Source organism: Ambystoma mexicanum, chromosome 1q (assembly GCF_040938575.1).
Source record: "Ambystoma mexicanum isolate Mex_15411 chromosome 1q, UKY_AmexF1_1, whole genome shotgun sequence".
Classification (NCBI taxonomy): domain Eukaryota; kingdom Metazoa; phylum Chordata; class Amphibia; order Caudata; family Ambystomatidae; genus Ambystoma; species Ambystoma mexicanum.
The window spans coordinates 1206800123-1206825694 of NC_090922.1; the positions used below are offsets into that span (position 1 = coordinate 1206800123).

General features: G+C 46.5%; 1 protein-coding gene across 1 annotated transcript in view; it reads left to right on the plus strand.

Moving 5' to 3' along the window:
- Nucleotides 1-25572, plus strand: part of C1QH1orf141 (chromosome 1q C1orf141 homolog) — a 436963-nt gene that overhangs the window by 192505 nt on the left and 218886 nt on the right. The window contains exon 5 of the mRNA XM_069641945.1: nucleotides 12970-13064. Within this exon, the coding sequence (XP_069498046.1) occupies nucleotides 12970-13064 (95 nt within the window). The remainder of the gene's footprint in view (nucleotides 1-12969; nucleotides 13065-25572) is intronic.

Consider the following 25572-nt stretch of genomic DNA (forward strand, 5'->3'; position numbering starts at 1 on the left):
AGTGTGTGCTGGGTCTATGAATTTAAAAAGACTAGCCAAGTCAATTTAACTTTACATGCTCTGAGAGACAGTAGTCAATCCCAGAGAAGGTATTTAAACCTTGGGGAGTCTGAAAGACACTCCTGTGCCACTGCACTGAAAGTGCTGTGTGACGCACAAGAAAAAGATGATGCCTATGGAGTTGTTTCAAACTCCATATCCAAAGAACACAAAAGCAAAACGCACATCAAAATACAAGAAAGAGTGTGAAAAAAGGCTCACTCTTTCCAGGTAAAAATGTAAATCCTAGAAATCCAGCAAAGTTGCTGGGGGTCTCAAAAGGTAAGGGAAATTAGCACATTCTTGAGAATTCTCCCTAACATGGGCTGCCTGCGGGGTATGGTCACGGGTGATGGGGCGGTCCCTTGTGGTGTGGGCTGCCTTCAGGGTATGGTCATGGGTGGGCTGTCTGCGCGGTATGGTAATGGGTGATTGGGGGGGGTCACTTGTGGTTCAGGCTGCCGGCGGGGTATGGTCTTGGGTGTTGGGGGGGAGGGGGTGTGTGGGCTGCCTGCGGGGTATGGTCACGGGTGTTGGGGGGGGGGGGGGGGGGAGGGGGTGTGGGCTGCCTGCAGAGTATGGTCACGGGTGAGCTGCCTGCAGGGTATGGTCACGGGTGATTGGGGGGGGGTTCCTTTTTGGTGTGGGCTGCCTGCGGTGCATTGTCACGGGGGGGGTATCCTTGTGGTGTGGGCTGCCTGCAGGGTATGGTCACGGGTGATTGGGGGGGTCCCTTTGTGGTGTGGGCTGCCTGCAGGGTATGGTCACGGGTGATTGGGGCGGGTCCTTTGTGGTGTGGGCTGCCTGCGGGGTGTGTTCTCGGCTGATGGCAGCATGTGCAGCCCTTTCCACGCGATTTGTCTGGCACAAGTAGGGTATGCAATTTCTTAGGGGTACGCGCAGCCGTTCACACGTGAATTGGCTGGCGCGAGCGGGGTATGTGATTTCGCTGGGGTACGTGCTGGCCTTTACATGCAATTTGGCAGGTGGGAACAGGGTATGCGATTTTGCGGGGTTGCAGGTGGGGCACGCCAGGTTTTTGCACGTGATTTGGCTGGCACGAGCGGGACATACGATTTCACGGAGGTACACGCGCCCCTTTCCACGTGATTTGACAGGCGCGAGCGGGGTATGCACGGCCCTTTCCATGTGTTTTGGCTGGCACGAGCAGGGTACACGATTTTGCGGGGGTACGCATGCCCCTTTACACGCGAATTGGCAGGCGCAAGCGGGGTACGTGATTTCACGGGGGTATGTGCTACCCTTTACACGGGATTTGGCTTGCGCGAGCGGGGTACGCTCCAAATTCTTCATGCAATTACGATGGAGGGGAGCTGTATGCTGGGCCACGGATGGCGTAGGGCCTTGCGCCGTATTGGCCATTAAACTGGCTTTTTACTGCGCACAGGCGGTGTTGCTGGCGTTACTGGCGCTGCTTGCTGTTCATTGTACTACGGCTACTGATGCGTCGGGGAAATCCATGAATAGTCGTGGCGCGCCATTGCTGGTTTGCGCCACAGCTGGCGCACGCGTGGCGCATGCTCCTTCTTGGCGTGCAGCGCTTGCGCTGCTTCTGCGCTGGATTCTATCAATCGGGCCCAATGTGCCACAATTTAGGTAATCGGGAACAAGGAGGATGCACATTGTGTAAAGCAGTGGGTGGGCTCACAAATTCTGCCATCTTCCTACCGCGCCAAGGAGATCCAGAGCTGAGAAAAAGGGTAAGAGAACTTCAGACATGAAGATTATATCTGAAAATGAGGTGGAGTAGAGATGGGAAGAAGAACGTGTAGAGCCCTACCATCCCCCAATGCTGGATTTATCGCTATTGAGACAGTAGCAGGGAGGTCAAGAGATATATGATCTCTTGGTTCCCTGAGGAAAGATTATGAAAGAGTGACCAGTAGAGAAGTCAACAGGAGACTGATGGAAGTTTGACCCACATCTTGGATAACGATGATCTGAATTGTAATGAAGCGTAAAAAGAAAAGTCTTGTTGTTGAAATGCTGACAAAAACACATATTTCAAATGGATTGTGTCCTCCCACGTATTCCTCATCTTTGATATTCTCTGATATCCTGCTTGCAGCTTTGGACATTTTTTCTCAGCAGAGGGCGCAATGCGTCATCGACTCGATATCCCTCGGCGGCTTCCATCGCACTCCCGACTATGACGTCCACAATGACATAAGTATCACGCACCATGACCCTGTACCTCAGATCTGTTTTTCCGCATGCTCAGCACTCTTGGAAACGGTTAAAAATCTCCTCAGTTACTTTTTTTTCATATTGCGCTTATCCTATATATTAAAGATGTCTACTTCAAAGACCGGGTTTAAAAAGTGTACCAATTGCGGGTCAAAGATGTATATCACGGATCTGCATCGGCTATGGTTTTGGTGTCTGGAACCGATCACAAGGTCGATGATTGCGGCTCTTGCCAGTAAATGCCCATTAAGGCCTTGAAGGAGAGGAAGGGAAAGTTCATCCTGGGTAGGCCCCCCCCATCCAAGTCTCCTTCTACTACTCCATCAGAGAAAAGGTCTTCCGACGAGATAAACTCAAGGGGTATTTCGCCTCAGTAAGAGAAAAAGCGCTCAAAACATAGTAAGTGCTCTCGGTCGAGACACTCGTTATCGTCAGCCTCCCATAAAGTCATAGAAGAGGTGTCATAGATCCCACTCTTCTTCCTCGGACTCCTCGCCCGATAGAAAATGGGTACATTTTCTTAGTAAGTCGGCCAATAGGAGACATTTCGCCTACAAACGATGAAGGTGTTTGAGAAGGCGGCGCCTCCCGCCCCTTCAAAAAAGTCAAAGGGGGCTTTGGACCCCATCAAACCTTGTAAGGCCGACAGGGAGTCAATTGAAGCTTCTGCTTGTGCACCTTTGAGCCCAGGCAAGAAAGCAAAGCTTCCCCGAGAAGCGTCAAGAGCCTTAAAGGTTCGAGGCGTGCTTAGCCTCTACCCTCCACTCCTTTGAGGGAAGTCACGTTGATCCTTCGATGCCGAGAGCGTCGCAGGTGAAGCCATTGACATCTTTGACGGATTTGTTGAAGGTTTACAGACCTCTTGCAAGAAAGAACTTTTTAAAGCCCATGGGCTCGATTTTTCAGGAGGAGGTTAGAAATAGACCTCCATTTGCCCTGGAGTTTGGAACTCCCAATGAGCCTGAGGAATGAATCTCTGAAGAGACCAGATTACAGTGCCTTGTAGATTCCTTGATGGATGCTAGGGGGCTTGATACCTCACCTAGGGTTGATTTTGCCACCCCAGACATTTCTGCACATTCAGATGCGCCATATAGGTCTGTCATGGGTAAGCTGACAGAATGCCTGGGCTGGGGAAGACCTCTTGCTGTATATGAATGGGATGACCTGTCTTACCTCAGATCCGGTAGCCTCCTCACCTTCCCTTTCCTGATTCTCCTCACCCGATCCGTCGGATTCCAAGTCATCAGAGTGAAGATGCCGCCGAGCCAGGTAGTCTCTCTCCTTTCATGGTGTATTCTGCCTGCCACGGAAGGAAGCCACAGGGAATGCTTGTTAGACAGCAGACCTGTGGCTCCGTTTCCAGGGCCAGGCTTCAATGGGGAAAACGCTGAAAAGCATAAAAAACCCTATTCCAAGAGTTCAGTGGCACCAGCGTGAAAACTTCCCAAGGCAGAGGTTAAGCGAGAGCTTCTGTATTTTCCGGGTGAACGGTGTGGCTGCAGTCCTGCGACCGAAGGCAGTCAGAAAGATCGCAGAGCCCGACAGGCAAGGAGGGAAAGCCAGGGAAGAGAGACGCCGGGCAACAAGCAGTTAAGAAGAGAGTAGAGGGCGAGAGAGCAATGGCAGAAGGGCACTGCTTCCGTGAGGAAGAAAGTGAAATCAAAGGGAAAGTCACTGACTCCACTGGCGAGGAGGAAGTGCGGTCGAGAAAGCACAAGACAAAGAGAGTCAAGCAGAAAATAAGGAACGTAAGAAAGAGAGGAAAACTAGCATCAGACCCAAGGAGCGAATACAAAATTGAAAAGGTTGCAATGCGAGGAACCGCCGGAAGGAGAGGAAGTAAATACCTTCCGAAGGACGTCGCACAGCAACAACTAGACCGCTACCCCTGGGATCCAACGCGGAAGTAGCCGACAGCTACAGCGGGGGATGGCATGACCTTACAGATATATCAGATAAATCTCCTCTCAAGGACCCTGTCCTACTGTTCCATATGGCCCTGAGGAACAGGGTGCTGGAGAATTGGAAGAAACCGGACACTACTTCGGCTGTTAATAAGGACTTCACAAGTAAGTACTGGCCCTCTGCTGTGGATTCTGATTTCTTATCAAAACACCCTACTCCAGAAAGTCTATTACCTCTAGGGCAGCTGCTAACCCTACGATCCCTCTGGAAATGAGCAACACAAAATGTTCCTCTTTAGGGAAGAGGGTGTTTTCAGCAAGCAGCATGTCTTTAAAGTCCATTAATGCCACATGTGATGTAGCAAAGTACCCATTTTCTTTGTGGGAGGTGGTAGCGATGGTTGCAGATCACCTTCTGGAAGGTGAAGAAAGGGTAGGGTTCCTGAAGATCATCAAGGATGGCAAGGAGGCCATGTGCCAGTCTGGTTTGGACTTGGCAGATAGTGTCAGTTGGGCGATGACAGCAAGTGCTGTCTCGTGAAGATTTGCTTTGTTGCATATGTCTGGATTTGCTCGAGATCTCCAAGCAAGACTTCTAGATATGCCCCTTGATGGCTCCCAGCTATTTGGCTCCTAGGCTAATGAGCACTTGGAGAAGCTTCAGTCCGCTAAGGCAGCAGCCAAGTCGCTGGGTGTAGCAATGCATCAACCGCAGCAGACACAAAAGACCTTCCAAAGTTGGAGGCATCATTTTTTTTGTTGCTATTTCTCTGTTGGAAGGACAAGAGGCCAAAGCTCATAAAGGGGGCAGAGGAGTTTCCTCATGGTGGATGAGGACATGGGGGTAAGGCCACTCTCACAGCCACAACCTCTTTGCCATCCACAACATCTACAGCACCTAAATCTCTGAGGCTTAGTGTACAGATTAGTAGAGGGGGGCAGATTAACACAACATGTGGAAAAATGGCAAAGCATTACTTCTGATGCTTGGGAACTACAAATTGTAGGCAAGGGTTACTGCTTTCCATTCATAAAAAGGCCTTCCATATCACCAGCCAGGGAGTCGATCCTTTCGGAATCTAGATCAGCTGCTCTTACCGGAGATTAACGGCCCAGTGGAGAAAGGTGCTACAGAATGGGTACCTGTAGCAGAGAGGAGCCAAGAATGTGCCTCCTCTTACTTTCTAATTCCCAAAAAGGACAGAGGACTGCGACCCATCTTGGACGTGAGATGCTTGAACAAGTTCCTCAGGAAGGACAAGTTTAAGATTGTTACTCTTTCGCAGATCCTCCAGGCCCTTCAGCTCCAGGATTGGATGGTGTCACTTGATCTTCAGTATTCTTACTTTCATGTGCCTATACATCCCAAGCACAGAAAGTACCTGAGGTTCACCAAGTTGTGGCGGTGGTTGTAGCAGCAAGTATGAGGAGGGCACAGGTTTACATTTACCCGTCTACCCCTAAATGGATGATTGGCTCATCAGAGCTCGTTCTCCCGAACAGGTTCTGGAACATCTCAGCTTCACTTGCCACTCCCTCTGCCGGCTGGGGTTCTTCCTCAATTTCAAGAAGTCCCACATGATAACTTCCCAAAAGCTTCAGTTTATTGGAGCGGTCCTGGATGCTTCCTCTGGGAAAGCTTCACCACTCGAGGTGAGGGCTCAGCACATTGTGCAGATGGTCATGAAGTTTCAGAATTCCCAACATCTACCAGCCTTCGACTTTTTGAGGTTGCACAATCTCATGACATCCTGCATTTTCATGGTGCCGGAGGCTTGTCTGAAGTTGAGACCCCTTTAGTGGGCCCTCAGATCCCAATGGTCATAATTCTCAAGCAGGGTGGTAGACCTTCTTCAGGTCCCAAACAAAGTCCTGCAGGATCTCCTGTGGTGGGCATGCAAGGAGAATGTCTTGAAGGGAGAACCTTTTTGGCAACCATAGCCGGAGATAACAGCCGTTACAAAGCCTTCCTCACAGGTTGGGGAGCTCATACGAATGATCTGACAATCAGCGGTCGTTGGTCTACAAACTACACATCAACCTGTTTGGAGCTGAGGGCAATCAGACTAGCGCTGATGGCCTTTCTACCCTCTGTTCTGGGGAGGAATGTCCTGATAATGACCGAAAACACAGTGGCCATGCATTACCTCAACAAGAGAGGAGGTGTAGGATCACTACCACTGTGCAAAGAGGCAATGCAGCTCTGGTTTTGGGCACTACTAGAAGGAATCTCTCTATCGGCCGTTCACCTAACCGGAGAGGAGAACACGGTGGCAGACTCTCTGAGCAGGCAGAGCACAGTCTCCCATGAGTGGGAGTTAGCTCAGGATGTCCTTCTAGAGATTGACGTCCTCTGGGGAAGCCCTCAAATGGATCTCTTAGCGTCCAGTGTCGACAGGAAAAATGTGACCTGTTCTGCTCCAGGTGATTTCCTCAGAGAGGAGTCTGGGGGACGCGTTTGGGGTGTAATGTGAATTTCCACTTCTGTACGCATTCCCACCAGTCCCCGTGTCATGTCCTCAGGAGGTTGAGGAAGTTGAGGAAATCCATGATACTGATTGTTCCGGATTGGGCCAGGAGGACATGGTACCCAGACCTTCCAGACATGTCCATCTGCCATCCGATTCGTCTTCCTCAAAGAGCAGACATGCTCACTCAGGAGGGAGGTCGCATTATTCACCTAGATATCAGAACTCTGAACCTTCACGCCTGGTTTCTGAAAATGTAAGATACAGGGATTGGGACTTCTCAGAAGATGAAATGGAGGTGTTGCTTTTGGCCGGAAGCCCAGCGACTAAAGCTCTGTACTGCTGCCGTTGGAACAAGTTTCACGCCAGGTGCAGAACTAAAGATATTAAAACTTTGTTTTGTGATACACCTTCGGTGTTGTCCTTTTTACTGCATTTAGCCCATCAAGGGCTGCAGGTTTCTTCTGCAATGGGATATCTGGTGGCATTATCCAACTTCAAGCGCTCGACAGAGCAGGGTTCTTATTTTAAAGTTCCCGTTGTCATTTATTTCCAGAAGCGACTAAAAGACAGTTTCCCTCCTGTTCTATTTATTGTCCCAGTTTGGGATCTTAATCAGTTTTAAAATTCCTGATGGGATCTCCATTTGAGCCTTTCCATATGTGTCCTTTAAGCATGCAGACTCTTAAGACTGTCTTTTTGACATTGATCACTTCAGCCCACAGAGTAAGCAAGTGTCGGGCCTTGTCAAGCAAACCTCCTTTAACAACCTTCTACAAGGAAAGTTTCTGAATTTCCCTTGGCACAGAAGATTGTTCTACTTTTTATCCACCTCATCATTCTTCTAAGGATGATAAGAGAATACACTGGATACAAAGGGGCTTGAAGCTGCTACATCAACAGGTTTGCTAAAATCAGATAGCATGGTCAACTCTTTTCTGGATATACTGGCCACAGACTGGGACAAGCTGTTTCCAAACAGACCTCATCCCATTGGATTATCCTATATATCACTGAATGTTATCATTTAGAAGGCAAGTACATCCCTATTGGTTTGAGAGCACAGTGCAGGACATGTGTAGTGCTGCAACTTGATCTTCACTCCATTCCTTTACCAAGCATTACTGCTTGCATCCGGTATCGGGTCAGCAGGCGAAGTTTGGAAATACTATTCTACACTGCATGAATCCAAAATAATTTCTCCTTTTCCCACCTCCATCATACATACTGCAATGGCAGTCTATCAAAGATGAGGAGTACGTGGGAGGACACAATCCATTAGAACAACAAACTACTTACCCCTGGTAATGCTCTTTCTGATGGATGTAACTCATTTGTATTTAAGTGATGTCCTTCTTTTGGAAGGAAAACATCATAATAAGCAAACCACACTGAATTCTACCTCAAAGTGTTCTGCCAGTGACTTTAAAGTTCTCCAATACTGTCTTTGACACATTGCAGTGAATCCAACTTATTCCACCTTACTACTGATTCATTTCAAACGTGCTGTTAGTTTTATTTGACCACCTAACATTGAATCAAATGATCTGAGGTATTTACACCATTCTAACTGTGATCAATTTGGCCATAAGGAAACAATGGCTGTTTACTTACCTCCTTTATACATATGATTTCACTGTAAAATGCATTTGGGAAATGCCATGTTCCTAGGAATATTTACCCTGATAAAGCTTGATGTTGAGCAAAGCGTGTCAGTTTTGGCTTTTACAAATTTCCACTGGCATGTGGTTTAGAAAATTCTTGATTGTCAAATAAATGAGAATTGTTGTAGCATAACACTTGTCTGACATATCCGTGTATTGTCTCAATGCTCCTTTGCATTGTCTGTCGTTACTTTGGGCAAAATCAAGCCAACTGGATTTTGCTCACATTAAAATTGAATTCAATCTGATCAGTAAAGGAAAAGCACAGTCATTAAAAGAATAATGGGTTTAAAAAATGAATTGCAACATCTTCTGGCCAACCCTCTTCTCTATTAGTAAGCGACTGGACTTCCAGTTAGGCTTGGACCGCTAGATCAGAAATCACAAAAAAAAAACAGTTGGCATCAGCCCACTCCTCAGAAGGATCAAACTATTGCCCCCTACCCCTCCCACCCAGTCATTTTCGCTTCAAAATGCAAGCTCTATTTCTTCAAGCCCCATATTGATGGCAGAAACACCCTTTTTATTGACCTCACTAACTTCACAATTGACATGCTCAAAACTGTCTTTCATGCCTCAGCACATGTACTCTCATGTCAGTGTAGATTTGATCATATCACCAGCGCATGGAGTTCAAATGTCTCTACCTCAGGAATTAATACAATTTGAATTCACCTTCAAATCCCCAGGTACTGGGAAACCAGACTACATGAGAAGCTGCAACTCCTGGGTAAACAAGCACAACTGGCAGTTCCAATGCAATTCTACCAGAATACCAGGCTAAGGAACAAGTCTTTTAAGCTCGTGCTCCCCCACTCTGGAATCCTCCGACATCATACCTTAGACCCGCTCCCTCCTTATAAACATTCAGAAAATAATTTAAAAACCCTTTGTTCATGCTCATTATCCCCAATGTTTCGCCTAACTATCATCATGTACTGCTGTTTATGTTAGGAATGATTTCCCAGAGGTGCAATTTTCCCTCCTTTTTGCTTTTGTTTGGCTTACCTAACCTGAATGTTTCCAGTGGAGCCTTCAGCTGCACTCCCCTGGGATTTTCGCTCATTTGTTATGGGAAAACTGAAACGTCCTTCAGGCTGTCAGTACTGGGAAACTGTTTCCCTTGGTCATTCGACTATGTAGCCATTTCTTGGTAACTTTCTATCTATGTGCCAAGTACCTTACTGTACCGTGCATAGGTGTCCTTTTGTTTTATGGCCCTACCCACCCTCTAAAGATTTTTTGGTGTTTGTGCGAGTATGCCTAGGAGGTACTGGTGGCAGCAGTTTACTTTTAAAGCATGTTTACTTTGTTTATATGGACCATACCGCGTTTACCGTATTTGGCCCATGTCACAAAGTCTTTTGTTCTGTCCTTTGGCCATTTTGTCACTTGGCCTTCCCCCAGGTCGAGAGACCCGGGTAGTCCTTATTTGGACATTCAGCTTCCTGCGTAAAGCAGATCTTTCCTGCATGTCATGCGTGCTAGTGCCCAGGAAGAGGGTTGGGACTGTCTGGTCCCAATCCACACTACTGGTGCCAGTATTTCTGGTAGACAAGAATGACTGGAACCACTGTGGGAAAGCAGATCTTCCATTGGCTATCTGAGATTTGAGCACACATCAAATCTTGGATTAGAGAAGGGACTCTGCATCCATTCCAGGTCGATCTACTGAGGTCCACACCGAACTTCATAAGGAGCCAAGTATCCTTAACTAGAGGCAAGGCATGAGGAACCGCCAGCGACGTGCAAAGGAAGATCTGGCACCCTGACCCCACTGTTGTCCCGTCAGACCCCTGCTTTTTCATTGAACCAAGAAGGCCTGCAAGAGCACTTCCCCCCCCCCTTTGGAGTAGTGGGAACAACTACTCTTGGCACCTTCTACTTACCCTCACAAAGAGCCTCATCGAAAGTGTTCCTGGGCCATCCAGTGAACTGTCCAGCTCGAACCCAGGGTATCGCACAGGAACGCTGCCATCCCAAGTTGAGACTGAAGACTATTGGAATCGCTAGCTTGTGCCGCCAAAATTTGTTATCCTAGCTCCTCTACGTCGCGATTTATGAAAGTGTGCCATTCTGTGAGCATTTGCTCCCTGTGTTGCCCCTCTGTGGTGTTGTGATGAGATCCTAAATAACAGTTGTTAATAGTCCCTTCAGTGTAGGAGGATGAATACATTCATAATTAAATGCCCGTGTTTCTGAATAAGGAAGTGATCCATTAGGTGCTTTCTTCTAATGAGGGCTGGTGGTTTTCTAGGTGACCTAAAGAAGAGACGGAGGAACCTGAAAACGACAGTTACACTTGGGTTTATTGAAGGAGGCATTTTATGAAGAGTTGGAGCATACTGCTGAGGGAATTGCGCCATTGCGCTTGAAGAGAAGATTGTTATAGAAATATTGGAAGCGATTGTTGTCGCCTTACGAAGAATGTAGAGAATGGCACTGTTGCGCTCAAAGCCTGGTAAAAGTTAAGAAAACAAGGCGATCGTTGTCTCCTTACAAAGACTGTTGCAAGTGGCGCTGTTGCGCTCAAAGGCTGGAAAAGGTTATGAAAACAAAGCGATTGTTGTCACCTTCCGAAGAATGTAGAGAGTGACGCTGTTGCGCTTCAAGAAAGGCGAATGTTATGAAAGTAAGGCGATCGTTGTCGCCATTGAAGAAAACTGTAAGTGCGCCGTAGCGCTTTATAACAGGATACAGTCTCGGTGTGTGAAGGGAGCGAATGATCAAAGGCAGTGGGTGAATGAGAATGGTTGCATTACGGATGTAACGAGAGGGAGAGAGAGGAGGCGTGTCCTTGCGTTAGCCACCACGGGAGCCGAGTATCATTGTTTACCGTATGTAAACAGCAGAAGACAATGCGAGGCTGCTAGTTTAAGAGATCGGACGAACGGGAAGAAGAGGGAGGAGTCGGTGAAGTGTACAATTCAGGGCAAAGACGATCCGAATACTAAAAGTGCTACATAGAGGAAAAGTGATTGCACGTTTGAAGTGACGCTTGGAAGGGAATCACCAAACAAGCACATGTGTACATTATGCTGGAGTAATAAGAGTCCAAAGTAACGTGTTTGCACAGTATTGAAAGACGTTGCTTAATCTTTATTATTAAATCTCCTGAACCAAGCTTCATCAACACATGCAAGCAATTGAGCTCACTATATTCAAAGTATATGGAAGTACATTTGGAGCAGGCTATTCTTACTGAAACAAACATTCATTGGCTAAAACAAGAATTGATGTTTTGACTGAAATATTCTAGAAGAAGAAGAACAGAGTTAAAGGTAAGATGTCTGATATTAGAGAAAGAGAAAAGAGAAACCGGTTTAGAACTCGATGAAAGGAAAGAAAGAGAAAAAAATGGAGACAGCAAATGGATGAGTGAATGAACATTAAATTGTCAAAGAACTTACCTGAACATATTCTGAAGCAAAATCCTGTTACAGAAGACTGAAGAGTCGGGTGGAAGACGTATCCTTTACATTAAACCTATAAAATAAGAGAACATGTTAATAAAAGATTTGGGTTCTCTACTAACCCATACAACTACTCAGTGGCTCAGTCTTTTATTATTCATTACTAAAGAGACCTGTTGCAGGTGTCCATTGCTGAAAGTAGCCTGTGCTCTGCAACTATTCCCGAACTCCGAAAGTAGGGTAGACCCTCCCTTAGGAATAGGAATGTATTCTTCATCGCCTCATTGTTATCGCCGCATTGTTAACGCACAACTCTATTGCAGGTTGCGTTTATTTTCTCCCCTATCATCAGCATTAGGCTAATTGCATTATTGTATATATGTTACGTAGTGAATAAGCGTGTATGGTAATTGTTTTCTTGATAACTGTGATTTAATCGTGTTTTTGTTATAAAAGCCTATAGTAAATGTATATTTGATATACATCTGTCTAAGAGTAATCTGTGGAGTTTTACTGTGTGTCGCTCATGCTTCAATCACTCTCACCCCTCCTGGGACTTAGTCTTGAGCACCTGCCAAGCTACCCCTGATTGGTCTGGTTTGTCCATAAGGTTCCCCTGTTCCACTAAACAAGGGTGACATCCTAAACTCTGCCAACCAGGTCAGAGTTTAGAAATCCATCTTAACAGTTTACACTTACCCTATACCTGTATCTCCCTCTCCAATGTATGCACCCCTCCCCTATCCGTACTGTCTTGTCCTTTATATACACTGGTGCATGCATCTGTAACCTGCACAGCTCTGAATGTAACTCACTCTCATTGTGCTATGTAAAGTTGTCCACTGCCCTTCAGGATTTATAAATCCAACAAAACATACAAATAAAACATGAACACACCTATACATAAATGCATGACATATTTCTGAGGTACACGCAAGTATATACAATGGATAATGAGCCTGAAACCCCACTTAGGAGTATTTATTTTTATGTAAATAGCAGTGAAGTATCTTGTTCTAAGGGTGACTAAAACAAAACCTTTTGCTTTTCATAAATGTTTGAGCAAACCTTGTATAACTATATCATGATGATAATTTGAGCATAATCAATCTAAAATAGGTCATGGCTCAAATGTTGAGCTAAGAAGGTTTCAGGTATAAGATTAATGACCAGTTGTGTAGCTTTTAGCAACATGTTTTTATGTAACCAGAAATATCAAAATGATAAATGTCATTGTTTTCACTTCTTTCCGTCTGTTTGCCTCAAATAGAAGTTGTTTCAGGGGTTAAAAGAAGGTTGCGGATACAGCCAAAGTCTGCAACCTACAGAACACAATGCCCTAGAAGACCAAGCTGGAAAACAAAGGTAAACATCCTGAGCTTCCTCGAGACTGTTTTAAGGCTGCAGAAGTAAGGCTCAGACACATTGGTGCATGTTTCAGGATATTAACTTTATTAAATAAGAAAAGGTTGGAAAAATGCCTCTCTATCCCTAAAGCTAAGAGGGGTTTCCCTACCTCAAAGGAAACTTGTGAAAATATCAGGACGTCCGAAAATATTCTGTCACTGTCGTGTCCAATAACCTGCTTTTGACCCTAACACTCATCAACTACAATAACTGTGCAAGGATAGTCTCTGAACGTAACAAGTGTTCTTTGCAATTTCAATGCAGTCTTTCATGTGGTAAAAGGTGATTAAATTAACAATATTCAAAAGCATAAGATTCCCGGGCTTGGGTGCTGCTCCTTTCCCCAGAGTTCTTCTCAGTCTCCCTCCTTTTAGGCTATTGGCCTCTCTACGATAAAAGGTTCCTGCTTCCAGGGGTGGATTGGGAACCAAAAGATGTCCTTGAAATAATGTTCAAGATGGCCCCAGGATTACACATTTTCAGCAAGCCCAACAATGTTCCTATGAGAAATTTTGGGAAACCACACAAACTCTCCAGAGTTCACTGTAGGCCAGTCCACCCCTGTGCACTGTGGAGACCCCCAACGTGTCCTGGAAGCCAGTACAAAATGTTGACTTGTGAACTCTAGGCATCTTCCAAAGTCTTGTAGGTCCCCTTATGGTTCAAAACGACCCCATAGCCCCCCATTACTATGCACGCTGTAGCTCTTATGTACTAATTGTATGTATCTTCTGTACTGAACTTGTGTCTGAGACGCTCATCAAATAACTACCTCCACTCCCTGACTGCACATAAGAAGCATGCATGGTGTGACATTGCTGATGATACCCAATCACGTTTTCCATCCCCACTGTGCATGGATCAAGCTAGGAGGACAGATGGATGGCTGTGGAAGGTGTAGCTGCCTGGGAAAAGGGATGTGTTAAACCATTGAATGCTCTGTTTGTCCAGGGCACTTGTTGTTCACATTTCTCTGACTCACGTTCTTTTACAGGGTAAATACTGTAAACAAAAGGCTGTACCCCCCATTACAGCATTTGGGAGTTGGACTTCTCCACGTATTCCAGCAGAGTGCTTTCAGCAGATTGTACACTCATGTTTGGAGAGCTAAAGCCAAATTGTGGCTGTAATGGTAGCACAATCGGAGCACGGCTTTCAGAAATTGACCCAAGCGCATTAAAAACTGTGACAATAACCCACCACCATCCACCCCCATTTTACGCCAACTTGTAGTTTCCAGACATAATAGTACTTCCTTGTGCTATAAGAGTTCTATTGACCTTATTTGGTTCCAATCTATGCTGTCACTGAGCTGTCGTGGATATACCACACCATACCCAAACACCAAATTAGACATTTTTAGAGAGCCAACACTACACACTTTGCGTAGAATAATGCATCGGTCTACGAAAACTCAATCATTTGCTTTTACCATTTAATGCGTAGGGAATCTATTATGGTTTATGGTAGGGCTCTGACATCACATACACAGACCAGCTGTGGAGCCAAGTACTTTAGTCCAGGAAGGCCTTATTGTACATATAAACCTATGTATAAGATCCATTTACTCTCAATATGTACAGTACAAGTTCAGGTAGTCACAAATAGAAGACATTACAGGTACAGAGACATGTACAGACCCACCGGCCACCCTTTCACTCCCAGCTCAGGTCCCCCAACTGACATTCATAGAACACTCACTCACAGACCCACTCAACATTCTCCTGAACTGCCTATCATGCATACATCAACATTCCAAACAGTCATTATTTCACCATGTGAGTGCACTTCCAGCTTGCACGAAAGAGCAAATCCTTAAATAATAAAGTTCAAAGTTGCCAATGATACAGGTCCTCAAGAGCACTGGTCAGAGAAGTCTCAAACATGTATTTCAATGTTTAATTATCTCCATTCAAAAGTCAGAGTTATGTGCCAACACGTGTTTCGACCTCCACAGGTCTTTTTCAAGGCAAAGCTCAAGGATGACTTCTCTGTGGGAAGCGTCCGCTTCTGGATGGATTCCAATGTAACGACAATGAAGATATTGACGCCTAGATGACCTAGACCGCATTGCGTTTGGAATGGTCAAGGACAGACGGCAGTATATTTAGGTTTTGCCATTTTGAGGCTGGTCGTGTTCTTTCTAATCGGTTACTTATAACAAATCTGCATTAGCGAATCAACATTTCAGCTGTCAAGTAATTCATCTAGGCGTCAATATCTTCATGGTCGTTATATTGGAATCCATCCAGAATCGGACGCTTCTCACAGAGAAGTCATCATTGAGCTTTGCCTTGAAAAAGACCTGTGGAGGTCGAAACACGTGTTGGCACATAACTCTGGCTTTTGAATGGACATAATTAAACATTGAAATACATGTTTGAGACTTCTCTGACCAGTGCTCTTGAGGACCTGTATAATTGGCAACGTTGAACTTTATTATTTAAGGACTTGCTCTTTCGTGCAAGCTGGCAGCGCACTCGCATGGTGAAATAATTACTGTTTCGTTTCTATGTGGAGTGGGTTTGAGGTGCCTACTTGTTTCATGTGATTTTCATGTGATTTTATCTTCTTAAGCGCTTCCACTTCCTGGCACACCTCAGCCATACTGTTTATTTTACATCAACATTCCAACAGCATGCGCTGCTGGCCAGTGATACCAGACTAACTAACTTGCATCACAACAGAATCACACATCAGCCCTCACTGTCAACTGCGGGAAAGCTTGAAATAGAAGAATAGAATATTGCGTGTTCACGTCACGTGGCACGCTTTTGTGTCGGAAGTGACGGCACCACACCACGTGTACATTTGAAACCAGATTGCCAAACATTGTGACCCCACAGGCAGATTGGCGTATAGGGACACTGGGGGAATTCTCAGACAAATGCCTGCGAATGGAAGTGCATGAGCAGAGCTGGTCACTGACTGAGAAGATGACTGACTCTTCTTCAGCCTAGCTGATCACTCACACCAGCCTGTGGTTCTAAAAAAAAAGCTCAATCGTTTGCTTTTACCATTTCATGTGTAACGAATCACGCAACATACTCCACTATCACATGCGGGAAATCTTGAAAAAGAATAGCATATTGGGTATTCACGTTATGTGGCAAGCTTTGGTGTTGGAAGTGGCATTTTTACCCTATTACAAATATTGGGGTACAGTAACTTGTGAGTAAGACCCTGGGCACATGGGGCAGGCCAGGCAGCTCACTATTATTTCCCTACTGTACCAAGTTTGCACGAGAAGTTCTTCAATGTTTCATGCCATCAGGACACCATGCTTCCAGTCCTGCACTTTCCCATTACAGATCATTGCTCTCAGGTACTTGAGTCCAATTTATTTAATAAGTCAGCCAAGGCTACATCTACCAGAATGCCTTTCCCCTGGGCACCCTAAGAGTGCCCTGTCTGTCACCATTTGCTCGATATGGGCAGCGCAGCAGCAAACATTCACTTCATACAGCTGAGCGGAGCCGCTCTGAATGTAGATTATATAGCGCAAAATAAAAAAACATATATCCACATTATCCACACAGAGGACTTAAGCATATGAAGTAATTTTGCCCAGCCCATCCATTTACATAAGATGCCGCACAGTGAACCCTGCCACGCTTATTGGATGACCTTTGGTCCCCTGGCACTGAGGTGAGGCTTCCTTGCACCCCGGTGTTACTGTTTTGAAATTGTGCATTTATTTGTAAAACTTGACTGCATCCGTGCTGTCAATGACATTTGTGAGGTCATCTTTGATGTCCTGGGTGTTAGGCTTAGCAATGCACGTTGGTGGTGCGAGTTATGGTTGCTTGGCTTACCATAATTGGGGAATGTGCAGTGTTTTTTGGTTTTAATGTGAAGTGTAACATCCATTTAACAAAGGTTTTTTTTTTTACTGAATTGACATATATATGTATGGCAGTGAACGAAAACAAAGGGGCTAAACATGTGATGTCGTCAATGATATTTGTGATGCCATCTTTCATGTTCTGGGTGTTGGTGTTAGCAGTGCACAGTGGTGATGGAAGGTATGGTGGCTTAGTTTACCATAACTGGCAGATTTTAGGGGTTTTTCGGTTTTAATATGAACTATAATGGGGAGGTGGAAAAGTTTTTTTTTTTTTCTTAGTGAAGTGCACAGGTTTTTGGTAGGGCAACTTAACCATAACATCCCCTTAAAGTTTTTTTTGTAGTGAATTGTACAGGTTTTTGGAAGGGGAACTTAATCATAACATTGTGTTAATGAAGTTGATGTGCTGAATATACACTGTCATGTGATTTTGGGAGATATGTATAATCCATTATGTAATCCATTATTATGTATAATGGATGTACTTGATATACATGTAACATACAACATACAGAACCCCCTCCCTATTGATATTAGAAAGGGACGGACTGAGCGCCTGTTTGCGGACGGGGGCGGACGAGGTCAACAGTACCCAAAGAGGCAGGGGGTATCTGAAAATGTACTATTCTCTTACACAAAAAATGTTCAATGTAGAAAAAGGAGACAAAGACATTAGTATTAATAAATAAATATGGAAACCTAAACGTGTGAAATGGAAACGACGCATTTAATAACATATAGAATGAAATGGATGGTACCATTTTAAAAAATAAATAAATTTAAAAAAAATGCCTCCATCGTAATTACTTCACAGAAACTCTGCAGCCTAGACCGACAGTGGAGACACGCAGTAGGACGAAGGGAAATAACATCAAAATAGTAAGTGAAGGTCCTTTTTTTATGTGTGTACTTTTTTTGGCATGTGGTGCAGAAGTAATAATACGTTTCTGTTGTTTTGACACAGAAATGACAAGTACTTTGGAGTGGTTGGAAGAGTACTTTCCGCATGGGGAAATGTCGGAAGATAGCGATAACAATGGTACACAGCACTCTGCGTATGCAAAGTAATGGGCAGTATTTTATGGCCATTTAATAGATATATAGTTATTTTTTACAGACCAGGAAAGAAAAGAAAAAAGGGCAACAAACGACACAGAAGAAGACAGGCTAAAAAGGATTGAACTGAAAATGGAGACACTGAATGAGAATTTTAAAAGTCTAAGGGAATTTGTGGAGGACTGTGTGAGGAAAAGTACGTTACCACTGTTCTACCTGCACGTGCCCCCCTTCTCCATTCCCTAGTGAACCATCCCCAAACCTTGAAGACGAAAATAGATGTTTTGATGAAACATCCATCCCTTCTTCCCCTCATAACCAGCCCGTGTTGAATCCTATTTCCCCAATATTTGTGTCAGTATCTGCTTCCCCCGGTATTTCTTTGGCATGAAGTGTATATGTGCGTGTTTGGAATGTTTTTGTATAGTAGTTGTGGTTAAAGAGTTTGAGTAATACATTTTTTCTTTAAAAGACTTAAAATGTTTGCGAACAGTGTGCCTGTTCGACCTATCCATAAGGAATGGAATGTGGATGTTGTAATGGCAGTACACCTACCCCTACTAAAGTCAACTAAGATGGAATTGATGTTTGACCGCACTATCTGTGCAAGTTGTGCGTAAAGAAACAGAAAGTGGCGTCCTAAGGACATTATACTCGCTGTACCGCTTACAAACAACCTAAAACATGTTCGTAGAACACACCAGGTGTCTGGGATGTCTGTAAATGAACAAAATGGGAGTGTGTTAAGGACAATATACCTGTCCGTATCGTCCGCAGCCAAGATGGTACCGTCCGTAGAACAGGTGCGGTGGCCGGCATGTTCGTAGTCAAACAAAATGGAGTTCTCCTAAGGACACTGGACCTGTCCGTACAGTGAACATATCTTGTATGCACATGCGCAGTACAACCATAAGTTCAGCGAACATCGCGCCTGTCCCTAACTGTCCATCTCACTTGTGTCGATCTTTGAATTAGTTTGAGAACCCAAACACTGTCCGTAGGACACTTGCGCGCATGCGCACGTTTGTTAGTCTGCATTTGCTGTCCAGCGGACACCCATTTCTGTCGCGGATGTGTTCAGGATGTCATCATGTGACTGCACCCACGCTGAGCGTGTGGACTAATTTGCGCAGTTTGTGTGCTTTCACAACAGTACAAAATAACTTATACACGGTCAGAATACTGAAGTAGTGGGATCCTGCAGGAGTGAAGCTGGCCCACCTAGCCCCCTAAACCTGCCTGCTCAACAATCCTGCTTCTTTAAAACTATTGGCCAGGCAAACCCAAGGGGAAAGGGGAATGGATAAAACGACAAAAGACAAGAACTCCCACTGCATGTACTTCAGACTGTCTTCCTGGAAGGTTTTGGCTCAGATGGGATGTTCCTAAAAGGAAAATACAACTTTAAATGAATCTGTTCTTTTAATATCTTTCTGACTACACTCTGTTATATATACTTTCTCCAAATAACAATTACCTGTTGCCTAAGCTTGATTTGCCAATAGGCTGCTTCAGAGAGATCTATGTATGTTGCTGTGTGGCTGACTGTATCTACTCATAGAGCTTTCCTCCTCTACTTGTCTTTCTGCACTCTTGTTCTCTTTATTTTCTTGAAATCCTTTAATACATAATATCCAAAATATTGTTGTTACTATTATCTTTGAATATCTAATCTGGCGGTAATTTTACAATGAAAACTTATATAATATATATAATATTCGTTACCTTATGTAATTCAGAAGACTCTTTATAAAAATGTTGGAATGTTTTCAATTTCCAAAAATAATATGCAGTGTGCTTCTCTAAAATTGTTTCTCACTAGAAAATGTTCACTCAGAAAATGCTTCTGATTCGAACTTCAAAAAGAGTCTCCACTTTACTTTCTTCCGTTATGCCGACAAAGTTAAAATGGAGAAAAACAAGTAATATTCAAAATGGCCGCGACGCACGCGCGACGTCGCTGGGTCCTTTCTTCTAAACCGCGCATGGAAGTCCACAGTAATACGCGACCACACTCGGAAACCAAACGAAATACGAAAATGAGGTTAGCTCATTACTTGACTAGTGTTAAATGTTAAAAACACGGCGAATACCGTCCGCGTGCCTAGTTAGTAATAAAAAATGAGTTTACTCTTTAAAATAAAAAATAAAAAAAAATATTTCTTCATGAAAATTTTCATCCAAAATTCAAAAAAGTTTAAAAAAATAAACAAATGTACTTTTCCCAAGTCTTTCTATGAAGTTTCAATTCAACGTATATTAGTCTTCAATTAAAATACAGAAGTCCACTTAGCTTATCAGTGTTCCTAGGACTTGACTCGTCACTGGCTCAGCAAACGGAGTGATACTGGATTTCTTCAACTGCAGACTGATCCACCTGTTAACTAAACTACTATATTAGGATATCTTTGGAATTAAACAAATGGATACTAAATCCTTTAAAAAGGAAACTTTAATTGAAATTTAACAGGAGCTGATAAATATATGTCCTGCTCAGCTACAAACTTTAATGAAAGGCAGTTGAAAATTGCCATGAACATTCTAAATGACATCACAATGCTGTATGTTGTAAGCTAAACCAATCACTACTGTAAAAGTGTTCCACCATCTTGGCTTGGGGGCATTTCATCTTTCTAATTGAAAGTTAGTTAAGGGAAAATTGAATAATTTGAAAAAGAAATGTCCTGTTCTCTAAACAGAATTTATTTAGTATTAAAACCACTCTCTCTTTCTAACTTTCCTGAAAAGGTAATTGAAACTCCCTATTCTCTTAGGAATCTTATCAATGTGAGGTACCAAATGTGAAAACCTGACATACACACAAGGCAAATTATTGTACAGTATAAAAATAGCATTTCACATATCGCAGACAATAGCTTAGCTGTGGACATGGTGTGTACAATTTTTGGAACGCTTTTCAGTGATGAAGATGGTGATGAGGCGCATCCCTCCACTCCTATAAATGGCCAGACTCCCGAGCGCATCTTCATTGTGCTTCTGGCTATAGCAGATTGAGTTGTGCTGCCTTTACTGCTGTAGTGACCAATAGGAAAACTAATTGTTATGGCATCCATGGCTACTGCCGCTTCATTAGCCTCAGCAACACCCCCAAACCCTCCACCACCTCCCCAAGGGCCTGCAGAGGGATATACTGGTGAGGATGTAGAGATCGAGGAAGAGGAGGAAGAAGAGAATGAGTTCGAGGAACTGCGCACTACAAGCACTCGCACGTGCGAACCGGGTCAGGTGTAACCAGTGCCAGTTGGTGCTGAGTCGCGGGAGACCTGGTGTGTACAGCTTTCGTACTACAACCATGAAGCACCACCTAACTTCGTTCGACAGTGCAGACGTTCGCAAGGTGGTGCCATGTGAAGAACGTAGTAGATTAAGTTCCTCCACAGCATCCTCCGTGTCCGATCACCCTATAGCTTTCTCTCTCCACCTGCCCCTTCTTATCCCCGGGGTTGGTGTCCCTTCCTTACCCTCCTTTCACCTCCTCTCCTAGTGTGTTGTGTGCCCGAAATCAGGAAAGTGGAAAACAATTTAAAAAAAAAATAAAAAACAATAAAAGAAATTCAAAAATGGCTCTTTTCAGAGCCGCATTTCGAGGGGATTGGGTCCTCCGACGTATTCCATATCTATGACATGTAATCACCACAGCTGTGCTGCTTCGGAAACTTTTCGGCGTCTGCGTCCTGCGTCGATGACGTTGATGCGCCGTCGTCAAGGACCTCCTCCGACTTCCGACGTCATCCGATGTGATAAGTAGGACGCACGACGCCCATAGCCTCAGTTCCGTTTTTTCCGCGAACGTGTTGCTTCGTGTTTCTCGGTTTAAACGCCTCGACTCTTTGGAGTTCTGTTCTTCTCGGTTCTTCGAACCTGTTCACTTGTGAAAATCCTTCTGTAGATGTCTACTTCGTCTTCGACCCCGCGTCCGGGTTTCAAGAAGTGCGGGGAGTGTGGGTCCAAGATGTCGGTGACGGACTCGCACGACGCCTGCCTCTGGTGCCTCGGGGAGGCCCACGACACGGATGACTGTATCGACTGCCAGTCGCTCATGTCCAAAGCCTTACGCGAACGTAAGAAGAAGTTGTCGGTAGGTCGGGTGTCCAAGCCCCGGAAGTCGAAGTCTGCGGGGCTTTCGACAGATGATTCGAGGGGTGACTCTCCGTGTCATCGTCGGAAGTCTCGTGGGTCTCCTTCTAGGAGTCGGTCTCGCCACTCCTCAGCCTCTTCGAGGCATTCTCGGAAGCGCCGACACCGGTCATCTTCCAGGTCCTCTTCGGAGGGCTCTGCCCGGCGCGTCGCTTACCCCTCCATCCGTGCAACGCCGAAGGAATGGGCTTCCTTCGGGAAGAAGATGCTGGCGATTCTTGAGTCGCAGGGTACTCAGCCGTCCGCGCCCCCGAGTGGGGTGGGTCGTGTGAGGTCGAGAGACACCGCTCGCAAGAGTGGTCGGCACGAGTCACAGGAGAGGTCCCGTTCGGACAAGGGGACTCGTTCTCGACGTACCCGTTCCAGGTCCCGGTCCTCGACGCGTTCGAGACCGTGTGCACCTGTGAGGTATTCGAAGAACACATCGACGTCTGTGGCGTCGAGGGCGTCGACAGGCTTTCTCGAGGCTCCGGCTCCGAGGAAGTCGTCGATGCCGTCGACGCTCAGGTCGTCGAGGGACACGCTCGGGGCTCCGGCCTCGAGGGCTGTGTCGACGCCGCCGATTCTGGAGGCGCTGCATCTGACGTCGACGCCGATTTCCTCGACGCCGATCCTCTCGGCGCCGATGCCGGTTCTCTCGACGCTGGCGCCGATTCGCTCGACGCCTTTCGTGTCGGAGGTACCCCAGGGCACAGGTGGACCCCCTAGGAAGGCTCTGGTTAAGAGCAAGCACTCTCGAGTGCCTTCTTTTCGCCACCTGGACTATATTTCAGAGGCGGATGAGGATTCTGATGGCCTGGTTCCTAGTCAGGTTCCAGATGAAATTGTCTCGGGCCATAGTCAGTTTGACGAGTTGAGACAGTCACTGCATGATGCCAGTGGACTGGACTCCTCTCCGGAGGTGGAGTTTTGTAGGCCTGAGCCTGCTCTCATGCTGATTCCTCGTACCGACGCCTTATGGCTAGGGTTTCTGAGTACTTGGGATGGTCTGCTCCCCCAGGGGAATTTGTGCAGGATGATCTGACAGACATCCTTGATGTTGGTCCCCCAACTGACCCGGTTCTGCCGTTCCATATGGCTTTACAGAGAAGGGTGGCGGCGGCTTGGACTGCTCCGGAGAGTCTCCCGGCGGTGGGCAGATCCTTGTCGCGAAAATACCGTCCAGCCAGTGGCGACCCCTGCTACTTGACCAGGCACCCCACTCCGGAGAGTTTGGTGGTGCAGGCGGCCACGGCCCCGGCGAAGCAGGCGTCGTACCCTACCATCCCTCCTGCTAGGGACGACAAACGTTTTGATGGCTGGGCGAAGAAAGTGTTTTCTTCTGGTGGTATGGTTGAGGGATCTGACCTCTGGCTTCAGACGGCCAACTCCATTTGTGCCTTGTCGCGTTTCACGCACACTCTGTGGAACTGTGTTGCGTTAGCGGCTGAACATATTCCCGAAGGGGACGAACGGGATGGTTTCCTTGCTATGGTCCAGGATGGTAAGGATGCCATGTGTGAGTCCGTTCAGTCGGGCTTGGACTTAGCTGAATGCCTCAGTAGGTCTATGGCGGCGAGCACCGTGATACGCAGGTTTGCGTGGTTGCGGAAGTCGGGGTTTGCTCCTGATGTGCAGTCCCGGCTCCTCAACATGCCCTTTGACGGTGAACACCTTTTTGGCAGCAAGGCTGACGAGAGCCTTGAGAGGTTGCAGACCTCAAAAGCTGCAGCGAAGTCGTTGGGCGCTGCAGTTCGCCAACCTCCGCCTTTTCGTCCTAGGGGACAGCAGTGGAGGGGTGGTTCCTTTCGCTATTACTCATCCTTCAGTAAAGCGAGAGGAGCTGGCAGTCAAAGAGGCCAACGCAGGGGTACCAGAGGTGGACAACAGGGTACCCGTGGTGCCAAGGCCGCTCGGGCAGTTGCCTCTTTGCCCTCAAGTAACGCCACAGCCGCTCCCACTCAGTCGTGAGGCCATGTCCCATGGTTCGCCGGTTGGGGGAAGGCTGGCGCTGCATCTTGTAGAGTGGCAAGCCATTACTTCAGATGTGTGGGTTCTGGAGATCCTAACCCACGGCTACTGTCTTCCCTTTCGGCGCAGGCCTCGCGACAATCCACCGGGGAACCTCTCTTTGCAGAGTCCGGATCCGCTCCTTGCACAGGAAATTCAAGCCCTGCTGGAGAAAGGCGCCATAGAACTGGTGCCTGTAGCGGAGAGGAACAAGGGATGGTATTCCCCTTATTTTTTGGTTTCGAAGAAATACGGGGGATTGAGACCCATCATGGACTTGCGCGGTTTGAACAAACTCCTCAGGAAGGACAAGTTCAAAATGGTTACTCTCTCTCAAGTCCTCCAGGCCCTTCAGCTTCAGGACTGGTTGGTGTCACTCGACCTCAAGGATGCTTACTTCCATGTGCCGATCCATCCCAAGCACAAGAAGTACCTGAGGTTCGCGGTTGGCGACTCGCACTTTCAGTTTCGGGTCCTGCCGTTCGGATTGACCTCCGCCCCGAGGGTTTTCACCAAGCTCATGGTGGTGGTGGCGGCGCATCTCAGGCAAGGGGGGATTCACGTCTACCCCTACCTGGACGATTGGTTGATCAGGGGGAGCTCTCCCGAGCAAGTCCTGGATCATCTGTCGGTCACCTGTCGCTCCCTTCACAGGCTGGGCTGCTCCCTCAATTTACAGAAGTCCCATTTGACGCCAACACAGCGGCTCCAGTACATCGGAGCAGTGCTCGACACTTCCCTGGGGCTGTGTTTTCCTCCCCAGGTGAGGGCTCTTCACATTCAGCAGATGGTGCACAAGTTTCAGCAAGCCCAGACGCTCCCAGCGTTCGAGTTCTTGAGGTTGCTCGGCCTCATGGCATCCTGCATTCTTCTGGTGCCAGAGGCTCGCCTGCGGATGAGATCTTTGCAGTGGGCACTCAAGACGCAATGGTCGCAGTCCTCCGGCAGGATGTCGGACTCGATTCAGGTGCCGTCCTCGGTCGCCCGGGACCTTCTGTGGTGGGCCGTCGAAGGCAACTTGATGAGGGAGGCTCCATTTTGGCTTCCCTGGCCGGAGGTGACGATTGTGACGGATGCATCCCACCCGGGATGGGGAGCTCATGCCAACGGGCTGACAGTCAGCGGTCGTTGGTCTCCGTCGGAGTCCAGACTCCATATCAATCTGTTGGAGCTGAGGGCTGTCAGGCTAGCCCTGATGGCTTTTCTGCCGTCTGTGCGAGGGAAGAATGTCCTGATCCTGACGGACAACACAGTGGCCATGCACTACCTCAACAAAAAGGGGGGGGGGCAGGGTCACTTCCTCTGTGCAGGGAGGCGATGCAGCTCGAGTTCTGGGCCATCCAGAAGGAAGTTTCGATCTCGGCAGTTCATCTGGCCGGAGCCGAAAACGTGATGGCGGACGCTCTGAGCAGGCAG